At 37.2% G+C, this 13,671-nt stretch overlaps 1 protein-coding gene across 1 annotated transcript; it reads right to left on the bottom strand.

Moving 5' to 3' along the window:
* Positions 1-229: 229 nt before the first annotated feature.
* On the bottom strand, positions 230-13,172 carry LOC115448402 (histone deacetylase 6; the record flags this gene model as incomplete). Its single annotated transcript, XM_037446662.1, is given in 17 exon segments — positions 230-2,669; positions 2,929-3,701; positions 3,976-4,105; positions 4,366-4,491; positions 4,926-5,147; positions 5,398-5,521; positions 5,777-5,923; positions 6,427-6,508; positions 6,936-7,186; positions 8,033-8,226; positions 9,960-10,019; positions 10,072-10,136; positions 11,155-11,245; positions 11,248-11,344; positions 11,496-11,564; positions 11,946-12,148; positions 12,960-13,172. Coding segments are annotated over 17 exon segments (3,069 nt in total), but the record flags the coding sequence as incomplete, so codon positions are not given.
* Positions 13,173-13,671: the final 499 nt, after the last annotated feature.

Raw genomic sequence — 13,671 nt, 5'->3', positions numbered from 1 at the left:
CACTAATTTACCATGAAGGAATTAAATGAGTACCTACTTTTAAACTATGATGTAAATAAAAGTATACTGTACTCTTTAAGTTACTGTCTATAAAATGCATAGCCAAAAAAAAACTTCGTAATACATATTAGTAAAGTAATTATCAAAAGATTAGAAGACAATCTTTAGTCATGCTGAATAGTCATCGAATTAGGTCTACTGTAAACATAAATACAATTTAAAATAAATATTCTATTCATTATCATGAACGTTTATTCAAAATAAATACACAATGTTTCTATACATATTTACACTAAAGTACAAAGGTTAATGCGTTGCATTTGGCTATAAGCCACAACAGTTATTTTTTTACTCAGTTTTCATATTATAAATCAAGGTATAAGATTTTTTTCTCGTGCCGCGAACAATATTTAGTAAAAAAATAAATACATAATGAATTTATCACTATGTCGAGCCCAATGACAATCTTTAAATATCAACTATAAACATAAACAACTCATAGCTATGCAAATACTTCAAGATTTGTAATATAATATGTTAAGCTCAGACTTTTTCATGGTAATAGTTTGTTTTAAAATGCGTCAAACATTAGTAATTACGACGAAGATGAAAATATACGATGGTCAAACCTGAACGTGTCGCGTGAAGTTTTTTATGCAAAATAATTAAATAATAAAAAATACTTTTAGAAATTAGTAACAATAAAAAATCATTCGCTAAATTAATATTTTAAATAAATTATCATAATTGGAATGGTCGAATTCGTAATATTTTTCCTCTTTCTATGTAAATATAATCAGATATGTAAAGTATAGTATATACTAAGACACATGGACCTTAGAAAAAATAGTCAGTTAGCTTACGTTTTCGAAGCGTGGTACTTGTCGTGGTACTACGAAGAGATACATAAATCTCTTATTCCTGTGACGGTTGTTCACTGACTTTCCGATTTTCTCTTTAGAACTCGATATTTTTGCCGAGTGCTGTGACTAAATTATTGTCTGAGCTATAACTAAACTAAATATTTCGGAAATAATTTACAGATCGTCTAGAAAATACTATATGACAGTAAAATTCCTAATTATTTATCTTTTGTACTGAAAAATCAGGATATATCTACAAAAATGTATTCAAATAACAAACTACGGAAATATGGCGTGATCTACTCGTGTCATTTTCTATTAGAATGCAACTAAAAAAATATGCTATTTTTACACTGGTTATTTTATTTTTCACTTTTTATTTTTAACTGTTAATGACACAATGTATCTTGTATTCACGATTGTAATTATTTTTAAAGTATTTGCTTTTATTGCATTCTTAGTAAAAAGTAAGGTAGTTTTACGATTATATTAAAGAAATAAACATTCATAAAATGCAATAAATGTATTAATAATCTATGCCAGGTATAGGCCAGTCTATGAGCAAATACACTACTTACTTAGCTGCAGAATCATATTAGACCCTAAAATTAGGTAATAATAACGCCCAATTTCCGTTCCTTTTAAATTATCCCAGAAGTTTAGCCTCAAAAGACAAATGTGTCAAACGGAAGCGATGACGTCACGCTAAAATGCTTTTAATAATTGTTGGTCACTAGGAATTTTCTAAAACTGAAACCAGTGAAAATAGTATTAATTATAACCTTTTTGTTTAATACAAAGTTTTGAGATATTTTCAAAAGTTTATCAATGTTTTGTCCTTGTCATCCCTATATTGAAATAAAGACGAATGTATGATTATTTTCTTTTAGTGTGACGACTTATTTTAGTGTTGCCTTCATTTTTAGTATAACTTCGATACACCATTTGATGAACGCTCACCATTAGGACAAAATTGGGCATTAATATCTTAAAAGCGTATCTATTTAGTATTAGTCTACGTTCCAGATATGTTATTTATTATTACTATTGATCTTAATATTGCAGTTGCCACGCAAGCTGTCAGTGTATTAGTTAAGTAGTTAACTACATTGTTATAATACAGTTTTTACCCATTCCTTCAAAAAGTTCAACTGTATCACCATAATTTGACCCCATCGAATTACCATTAAATTATAGTCATAAAAACTTGACCACACAAAAACTATGTTCATAAATTTGATTTCGAATATCACCAGATTTATCGAAATATCTGACAAAGAGAGTACTAATGTAGTGACGACATTATTCTACATATTACACGCAATGACCAAATTGTAACATTGCGGAAAATCTTGGTGTGACGTCATTACACTACTCCATATTATACCGTGTGACGGCTGTAACACTTTTCCTTTTGGAAAGAACGCCACCCTACTCCATAAAAGCCGGGGATATAAATGTCCTCTCTGAAACTTTGTTACCATACACGATAAAAGTCACGGCTGTAAATTTATTCTCGGAAACTTTGTCACCCTACTGCATAAAGATCACAGCTGTAAATATCCTCTCGAAAATGTGGTCACCCTACTCCATATGAATAGTGTCCGATTCGTAACACCACGGCATGTCCTCTTGGAACTTGTGTCTATGGGCATTGTTCTTCGCGTCATACAGAAGCGCGTTGTCGACGTACGCGTCGCACTCGTTGCACCACACGGATAGGTCGACGAGGGACAACACTAGAGGATGCCTGGTTGTGGAGTAGTGAGCTTGCATGTGACCGTTAATATTGCGCGCGCACGCAGTCTGCGGACAAAGTGTGATATTTATCGATAAAATTGTTGAAGGAATCGATAAGCATATTAAAATAATGGGTTTCTAATTTATCGTTTTTTTTTTTTATTTTAGCAGATACCGATAAACAGCTGTAAGGGAAACTATGATTATAAAATTTTAAATTATATGATTTTTTTTCTATAAAATAATCGACATGACAATGTTAACTTTTAATTTATTCAGTTATTTATATTGCTTTCAAAACTACAAATCGTCGCATTATACTTACAATATAGCAATGCAGACACACCCAATTCTCTTCAGTGTGTTCACAGTCCACGCACTTCATTCCTTGCTCGAACTTAACACCATTCGGTATCGCATACAACGAGTCCAAATGCGGGCACCACGGCATCGGTATCACGGCGAACATCTCCCCATCCACTATCGACTGCATATTCTCCGATAAATAATCGACTAACGTTCGTTTCGCATCGCTAGAGCCTTGTTTATCAATTGACAGCCCTTGACTAATCGATACATTCGAGCCCGTGCAAATTTCGATCTCATTACCTGAATTTAAAGCTTCTTTTTTATTTTTGTTTGCATTACATTTTTGATCGTCTTCATCATCAGTGCCGCAGTGTATGCCGTCCTCACATTTATCGATGCTTAGATTAGCCATATCTGTCTCTAGAGAATATCGACTGCTCTTCGGCGATGGTAACTCTCTTTGGTAGTCATTTAACCCCCTCGACGGTAGGGGTGGGTCCAATACATCCTCTGAAGGCAACGCTACTTGAAACTTGAGACTTTTCCAATACTTCTTGTGGGTGTTTATGACGTCATTGATCGTTTCGACCGCTGACCAATGGCAGGTCTGTTTTGGCTCGTAGTGGGGCGTGATTGGGTCTCCAAGAAGCGCTTTGGTACACATGGCCATTGCGTATGATATGCTGGTTATATTGTAGCCTCCTTCAAGGCACAGTACAACCCGCCCTCCGGCTAAACCTCGTAGTAATTGCGTCATGCGGCCGTAGCATTCTGGAGTCACCTTGCATCCTAAAAAGATAACATATTTTAAATAAGAAATATAGATATTTATAGCTCGATAATTTTATGGTCTGCCATTCTCGGCACTTTTTTAGAAAAAATTATCGACGTTATCTATCTTTTTCGTCTGCGATTCTATTCATATAATATCGATAATCGAATCTTGCACATAATTTACGCATACTAATAAAACAAAAATTCAATAGCCACCGCTATATATGAGAAAGCCCTTAATTTTATTTAAATAAATAATTGTATATTTATATCTAAATAAGTACTATACCTCCGAGCGGATCTCCAACGCATGCGTCGAACCCAGCCGACACGATGACCAGGTCCGGGTTGTACTCGTACGCTATCGGCAACACGATCTGTGTGAACGCCGCCATGTACTCCGCGTCGCCCATGCCACGCTATAAATAAACACAATGCAACATAGTTCTAACATTAAGATATAAAGTTGTATTTAGATTGTCCGGGATTACCACTTAACACAAGCGAACTTGAATGACATGCAGTCTCAGGAAACAAAAAAAAAATGTTTGAAGACCAAACATTAATTGTTTCTCTGAAGACATAAATTTTCCTATTGTCACAGATTTTAAAAAACTATGCATTATGTATTTTATAAAGGTGCAAATTTGACGATTTTTTATCGATAATTCGTACGCACCTTATTCCAAGGTATATTAACATTGAAGCCCTCTCCTTTTCCCTCCCCAACTGCGGTATAGTCAGCCTCTTTCGAATGCGGGAAGAAGGACCCGTGGTCATACCGATGTATCGATATGTAAAGTATCTGTAAAAAAGTACAATAATTATAAAATAAAAGATAGGTCTTGGGAAATACATCAAATAATTAAGGGTTAAATAAAATCTATTTTGTGATGCTGTTATATGTTACGTGTTTGAAAAGTGTATAGCTCATAATATCTAAAAGTCGATAACTCGATGTCAATGGACAAAGTACAGCACTCAGTCGCAAGTGCAAATAAATATCAATAACTGAAAATCGGTATATATATCAAAAATATCACAAAGTACCTTAAGTTCATGATAAAATCTCATTATACAATACACACATTCATAACTATGCCGGCAGATTTTATAGAGGTATCAAAATATTAGGGATGTCTTTACAAACAGGCCGTCATAGATATAAACATATCTTTCAACACTATCTATCAAGAGTGGGGTCATTTAGGCGTGTACGTATAAAATATTTTTTCCTACCTGTGGATCGTCATACGTGAGCCGCTGCGTCCCGTTCCCGTGATGTACGTCCCAGTCCAGCAGCAGTACCTTGGCCCCCGCCCCCCTGGCCGCGACCGCCCCCCCTGCGGCGCCCGCCAGCAGACAGAAGCCGCTGGGCACGTCGCAGGAGGCGTGGTGTCCGGGCGGCCGCACCACGCACACGCCCGCGCCGCTGCGCCCGCTCAGGACTTCTGTTGTAGCCTGGGTAGTAAAACGGAACATTATTTTTGTAAATGGCATTTGGATGAGTAATAGCAATGCCTAATGCAAAGGCAAAGAAAATTCGTGTGAGAAGAATTATTTTAAACACATGTAAGGATTGATTGGGCTAACCATAGATTTTAAGTAATTTTATTTACTAACACTAATTGTAAGTGGATATCTTGTCTTTTATGAGTGAGAATTTTTTTTAAACCCAAATAAATACATTTCAAATATTTTAATCTAGTACCTCTATAATGCATCCCATCGCGACAGAGGCGCTCTCCAGCGAGTCGGGATGGAAATACACCGAGTCGTACAGGTCCTTTTGACTGTTCAAATCTCTCAGTTTTGTCGTCGATAGTTCTTTCAATCTGTAAACATTAAATAAATCAAGTCTAAAATACAAAAGTAAAATCGATATAAATGTGAAATGACTAATAGCTGAATTTAATGAAACTAACTTATGTAGTAAATGTGTGAAAATATCAATGACCAATATTTCACATATATTTTTGTGATTTTTATAAAAAAAACTACGATAGAAAAACACAGTACTACTTTCTGTACACTTGTCATTCAATTGAACCCTATGTTAAAAAATTTGGTCCTTCGAGCCGGATATGTACTGATCAAGATATTCCTTAGTGTGAACCGCCAATATCTCCTCGTCGGTGGCGCGGCGAGCCGTCACGTGATGCACTCGCTCCAGCAGCCCGTAGTCGCGATGCCGCTCGTGGATGCGCATTATACGCTCCGGACATTCCACGTGACCTCTGTACAATACACATAATTGAAAAAAACGTTGCCTGAAGTAATTAACTCACTGATCACAATTCCCCCTCCTCGCTTGGAGATCGGGAACCAAAATCCTTTTCCTTAGCCGTTACTTTACACAATCGCAATTACCTATATACTGGTGGTAGAATATATTTTATATCCGCCCGCATTGCGACCACCGTATACAATGTGTTAAAACTGGCTATAGTGGCCCACGAATGGTGTCTTGTTCCAGGATCAGCCTGTGTAAATCCGGTTCCAACAGGCCGGCATAATTGAGTCTACTGCCGAGGGGTAATCATCTCTCGTCAGTCAACATTCTATTGGACCCCATTTCACTATCCATCAGGTGCAGCGTATTTTTTATATATAACAAAAATATGACAAAAAATTAAATGTTTTTTTTTTTTGGGTGCGTGTATTACGCACCTTAATCAACCAAAAACCTACGTGTCTAATTGTATCTACATTACGTATCATAAAAGGTAATTTAACTCACGGTTCACATATATTCTTGTGCTTCAACATAGCTTGGTCGTAAAAGTAACAGACAGCGTGTTGTGGTATCGATAAATCCGTCACTGGAACAAAATAACTGTATTATCAAAAGATTTAATGTCATAATTTTGAAATAAAAATACTTTATATTTAATATTTGTTTCGTTTTTACTACTTGAAAATTTTGCAACCTTCATGATCACAGGGGTAGTTGAGGATTTGGTCGTCCGAAAAGTTTATGTAACAATATTTACCTTAATTTTTTTATTATACATTTGATTCTAAATTATTCAAAATCAAGGCCTCAATCAATTCGAGGCCTCAAAAGAAGGGTCCCTGTCCAATTTTTTGTTGAACTTCCTCAACATTTCTTCTTAGTCGAATTATCACAGTATATGTACTTAAAATATTTTAAATTATTTGTGAATCTGCAACCAGTCACTGGTAGTAAACTGGTAGGGCTTAGTGACGACCCCTCTCCCACTCCTAATCATAACCACCACTACTCACCCGACTTCAAATAGTTGAGCCTCTCAGCAATCCTCAACTTGGTAGCGTTATCCTGCAGCGGGTAACAGTTCCTGGTAGCAAACCGGTCCGGCCTGGTCTCATCCCCCTCCCATTTCACAGTTACAGTGTGTTTCTGCTTCTGTCCGTCGCACACGTTGGGCGCGCCTTGGGTGGTATACGTCGGTTGGTAGTTGTAGCAACTCCAAACGTCTTTGTGTGCGTATATACAATTTAATATCGTGTCGCGGATTCTGTGAAGGATGTAAATATTACTGTTTAATTTGTTAGGAACTTGGAAATGAATATGAGTATTTACTACAAGTGAATTTGCCTTGTTTGTTTTTTCTTCTTATTTCAAGTAAATCTAATAGGTAAGTAACTTTACAATAGAATAGTATCATTTACTGTAGAATGAATGTAAGCTGTAGGTGGTTATTAAATATTAATTACATGCCAATACTTTCCACCAGGATAGACACCAGTGTGCCATACTATATAACTACATTTACTTTTTTTTATAACAGTATTATTTTTACATGACTTTAAATTAACATTTACTTTAAATCCCAGATTATATTATTCATTTATTTATTTATTTATTATATTATTACTTGTGATTTTTCTAAAATTACATATGTATTCCTTGTGAATTATCGCTTCCTTTAACAATGAAGGAAAACATCGTGATGAAACCTATATACTAGAGAAATTCTCTATAAGAATTTTGATGGTGTGTAAAGTCTACTAATCCGCACTAGGCCAACGTGATGAACTAAGGCCTAATCCCTCTCAGTAGTAGAAGAGGCCCGTGCCCAGCAGTGGGACAGTATATAATACAGGGTTGCTATTATCCTACTAAAATTCTAAATGCGAAAGTTTTTGAGGATATATGTATGTATATTTGTTCCTCTTTCACGAAAAAAGCTACTGATCATATTTGTATGAAACTTTACAGTAATATTGTAACACATAGGCTACAATTTATAATAATCTTGTGTAACTCGGTCATAACATAACGATACATATCAAGTCAGAAAAAAACCTTCACGCAGGCGAAGCCGCGAGCAAAAGCTAGTTACTAACTCGCAGCGACTCACTCATCACTGGGCTCTCCGATGTGGAGCATCCTGGGCGGCGCGTGTCCGAGCAGCGAGCGGAGCGTGAGCGCCGCGCCCTCCGCCAGCGACGCCGCGCAGTACCCGCCCTCCAGCACCACGCACACCGCCGCGCACGCCGCCTGCAGCATGTGCAGCAGCGACGCGTAGCACGCCGGCGACACTTCCATCTCGCCCTACAAACGTCGCATTATCACCCCGTATCATGTCAGTTAAGGCGGGCCGTGTTAATACGGTATTACTGAGGAAACCCGGTTATAACGACTCCGGTTATAGCGACGCATCGGTTATAACGACGAAATAGTAAGTTGTATTTAAATAAATGTATATAAAAAGCGTATGGTATGTAACGACTATCGGATATAGCGTCTAGATTCGGTGATCCATTTAATGTCGCTATAACCGGTTTTCACTGTCAATTTAAATTATAACCAATGAATTATTTATTAGTAATTTAGTCCAAAATAAACTGTTCCATTTTATCGATCCCGCAGTGAAGACAACAATGATTATTGATAGCGACAGAAGGGTCTCAGACTGATGTAAGCTTTAGTTTGCCGTATGCTTAGCGCAAATTGAATGCCAATATGCAGTTATGAATTTTTGATGTCAGAAAACTTAAAAAAACTAATATTTTTTCATGTTTTCATAGATTGACGATTCGATAAAGTTTCGATAAATCTTTTTTATGAACACCCTTTACAAGGAATAGTCTTCGGGAAAATGCAAGCAACATGTAGTTTGAAAGCTTCTTCACAATCGATCCAGAAGTTTTCGTGTCGCTCAACATGCCACATCGATGGATCCTAAGTAAACTGTCGTATCTGGAAAAATAGCGATATTCAGTTTTTAGCGTTTTGTTATCTACAACCAAACCCATTTAATTCAAAAGTAAATAAACGAAAAAAAAATCTTCATTAAAAATATTTACTTACTAACTAGCAATGAAACGTAAAAATATCGCAATTTTTTCAGATATGATAATTTACTTAGGAGCCATCGATATCAAGTTATAAACCACAACTATACCCATGTATGCTTGCCATGTTAGCCGGCTAACATAGCAGTTACGTGTCACGGGAAAATAACCTTATTATTTATAATAATAATAATAATAATAATATCAGCCCTGTATTATATATATACTTGCCCACTGCTGAGCACGGGCCTCCTCTACTACTGAGAGGGATTAGACCTTAGTCCACCACGCTGGCCTAGTGCGGATTGGTAGACTTCACACACCTTCGAAATTCCTATAGAGAACTTCTCAGATGTGTAGGTTTCCTCACGATGTTTTCCTTCACCGTTAAAGCGAAGGATAAATTCACAAAGAATACACACATGATTTTAGAAAAGTCAGAGGTGTGTGCCCTTGGGATTTGAACCTGCGGACATTCGTCTTGGCAGTCCGTTCCACACCCAACTAGGCTATCGCCGCTTATTATTTATTATTATAATATTGATTTTTATATTTTAAAACAATAAACGTATTTTTGCGACTATCCGGAATTTTGCGTAAAATAATTGTGAATTGAAATAAAAACTATTTAACGGATTTTATCGCGGTTTTTTATATTATTATTTTCTTCCGACGTTTCGAAGACTGCAACCTTCATGGTCATTATAATTGTGAATATTACACAAAAAAATATTACTTACTTTAGAGTTACGTAACTTTTGGAGGGAGGGGGGCATACAGGAAAACGTTACGGCGCGTTACATTGGGGTCAAAAATCTTCAAACATAGCGTTACGTAATACTTGAACGGCATGTAAGGTTATTTTCCTGTGACACGCGTAACTGTCATGTTAGCTGGTTAACATGTCAAACATGCAATTGTTAAGTATGGTTGCTGAGTATCTTAGATAAAAACCCAGACATACACATCACTCATAACTCAAAATCGAACCTTCTCGTCTCCTAACGCGGAGTCGTACCCGGCCGATATTATTATAAGTTGCGGTGAGAACTGAAAGAGACAGACATACAACTTTGTGTGAGTAAGAAAGAGATGCAAGTACCTCGGGACAGCCGATCGCCGCGTCGTATCCGGCCGATATTATAATCAGCTCCGGTTGATACTAGATTTTTAAAAGAAAATGTTACATTAATGACAATATATTTTTATAAATTCAGTCTTTTATAATGTTATAGGTAAAGTAAAATTTTTAAGAATATAATATAAAACTTTTCTACTGGTTAATATTATCTTTTTTCTAGAATATTCTGTATAATGAAACACTTATCTTTTAAGGCTAATATTTATTTTGTGTCTGGCTGTTAGTTAATATTTACTTATAACACATTAACTTGAAGACTATTTTCATTACACTCCTCCTTTTCCGGTTTTAACCAGCCGACATAATTAAATCGACTGGCGAGAGATTACCATCTCTCGACTGTCTATGTGAACTCATCTCTTATAATAACCGGCAAACAACTTAAGCACACTACAGCGTGGTGGGTTATTTTACGTAAAGGTAGCTACACTAACGTACCACACGTAATTATGCTCAAGTTTTTGCCGTCTATTATGAAATAGGGTGCAGGGGAACCACATTGGACATGGTTCTATTGTAGTGTGTGTAGTCAGTATATAAGTTATGTATAGTATTAAGTCAGTATAATGAGTGCAGTCAAAAGAGCCTAAAACCAACGACACGTCACAACATAAATTCATCCTTCAATAGGGTACCGGACTCATTTTTGTTCATTACTATTATCAAATATTTACATAAATTATAACACAGAAGGAATTATTAAAATCCGGTAAAAAATCAACAAGTTACAAGTCTTTGAATTTCGGTGGAAGGGGTAATTAACAAGAAACAGAAAAGAGACGAAATACCCACATGTGACGTCATCGGGAATTACGACGCGTGCGAAAGAAATAGATGAAGCGAATTCCCCACCCCGCGCCCACTTCTACATATTACAATATTTTAAATATGAATTACTCGCTCATTTTTAAACCAATTTTAATGCAGTTTTCGCAGGAGTGCTTCTTATTCGTATTATTAACCATTACATATATAATAATGTACAAAATCAAGCACAGGCCGGTCCCCAATTACAGCCATCATAAAAAAAAAAATCACCTCGAGAAGCCATGGGCATCAGGAGTTGATGCCATATCGCTATATAGTCCTCATCCTTCATCCCAGTGCGGTTGAGAGGTACGTTGAAGTTAAACCCCCTTTGCCGAGTCCGCTGCCGGTGTAGTGGAAGTCCGACTGGCGCAGATTCGGCCAGAACGTGCCATGCTCGTAGCGATGGATTGAGAAGTATACCACTCTGAGAATAGAGATTATTTTTTGCTTTTCACGCTAGATGCATATTTTTTTATCTCAGTTTAAATTTTGTGACGTTAAAAGTTTAAAAACGATTTTGTCTCGTATTCTCGAAGAAATTCAAACTGGATTAAGTTGAACAAAACGCCACTAACCTTGGGTCATCGTAAAACATCTGCTGTGTCGCCTGACCGTGGTGTACGTCCCAATCCACTATTAAAATTCTGAAACAAATAAAAATTCATTAATAAATACCAATTAGAACTTATCTTATCCTTGGTTATCTTCTCCCCTTAAAGTTGAGGTGGAGAGACTACCTATAGCATTATTTCCACCTATATACAATGTTTAATTGTATATGAAGTGCAAATCTATACTATTATATAAAGAAAGAAAGAAAGATTTTAAAGCGGAATAGTTTGTTTTTTTTTTTAATGCACTAATCTCAGCAGCTACTGGTTAGAATTGAAAAATTTTATAAGTATTACTTTATTAGTGGCCCATAAATAATCTAGTGAAGCAATTGTAAAAAAAAATGCAATGGACTTGGATACCCTAGATCATATTTAACAAAGGTTGTGAAACACTGCACTAGTACACAATACCTTTGCAGTCCGTGTTTGTGTATGGCGTGGCTGGCGGCCAGCGCCGCGTTGTTGTAGAAGCAGTAGCCGCAGGGCTCGGCGCGCATGGCGTGGTGTCCGGGCGGCCGCACCAGCGCCGCGCCGTTCTGCACCTCGCCCGACACTATGCGCGACACCATGTCTATGGTCGAGCCGGCCGCGAGGAGGGCCAGCGAGTGTGTGCTCTACGAGGGTTAAGTGGTTTTTGTTCATAAAAAAAACTGTTGTTTTTAATGATGATGTTATACCCTACTACACTTGATGATAAGCGGAATTGGATCCAGTGTCGACTGACAAGGTTGTTCCTCGCCAGTCGACGCAATTATGCGGGCCTGTTTGATATTGTTACGTTCATAGTTTCTGTTCATGTTTGTTCAAATTTGTATGTCTGTACATTTGTGGGTGTTTAAGTACACACACACGTGCGCACAAACTCACAACAGATACGTGCGTGTGCACGTACGAGCAAGTTGGCATGCATTCATATGAATGTGATTTAATGTTATTTCACTAGAATGTGGAACAGGAGGTCCTACGTTTAACTCCTAAAAACACTTGGTGTGTTGTATTTCTAGCAATATTTACCCGGAGAAGGTAATCAACGAAAGATTTAAAGCCAAGGCAGGTCATAAACTAAGGCAAATAGAGTCATGGCAGGTAGATCGTAAAACTAAGGCAAACAGTTTCTACAACATGATGGAAAATCTTGAACCATTCATGGTAGCGGGATATTTTCACTAATATTTTTATTCATATCCAGGTTTACACTTAAGACTCGAGTTCTTATATCGTGATCGCCACTCCGTACACAACCACAAGCTGTCAATATTGAAAATGAAAAAACGTTTCATTTTTTACATTTTTCATTCGTTTTTTTTTACAAAAAGATATACAAAGTATGAATTCTACAGTAATATACGAAATAAATCAATGTATAGACAACGGTCCCCACACTAGGCAAGCCTGTATCGTTGGGTAAAATAATGATTTACTTACCGGATGTATATATATAGCGTCGTATCTAGACGACAGCTCCTCCAGGAACTCCGTGTTGTTGTTTTGGTGCGTAGTCTCCATCATTTCGTACACGGATGGCGAGTGCAGCGCGCACAGTTCCTCTTTGGTGGCGGCGCGCGGGGCGTACTGTTTGCATTGATCTATGAGGTTTAACTCTTGGCATCTGAAATTAATTTTTATATCTAATTTAATCTAACGAGGTTTAGAAAGATTTTCTTGGTAGGTAATGGCTTGGTTGTGCCTGATAGTGCCGAAGTCCGTGGGCAACGGTATCCACATATCACAGGTGGGTTGTTAGCTCATCTTCGGCAGCATTAACGAAAATATAATAATCATAACGACCAGGGAAAACATCGTGAGGAAACCTGAATACCTGAGAAATTTTCTATAGGAATTTTGAGGGTGTGTGAAGTCTACTAATCTGCATTAGACCAGCGTGGTGGACTAAAGCCTAATCCCTCTCAGTAGTTAGAGGAGGCCCGTGCCCAGCAGTGGAACAGTATATAATACAGGGCTGATATTATTATTATATTATTAACGACCAGTAGTGTAGCGTGGATTCTTGACCCGTGCAAACGCAAAATTTGCCGTCCCAAGGCAACTGGTAACTGGCAACTGGTACCCTTATCGCAACTGGTACATGCGATAAGGGTAAAAATAGAGATGTTTTACATATTTTGACCGCCCCTCC

This window comes from Manduca sexta, unplaced genomic scaffold (assembly GCF_014839805.1).
Source record: "Manduca sexta isolate Smith_Timp_Sample1 unplaced genomic scaffold, JHU_Msex_v1.0 HiC_scaffold_3389, whole genome shotgun sequence".
Taxonomy (NCBI): Eukaryota; Metazoa; Arthropoda; class Insecta; order Lepidoptera; family Sphingidae; genus Manduca; species Manduca sexta.
Note: the sequence above shows the minus strand (reverse complement) of the source record. Positions and strands in the feature narration are given on the sequence as shown.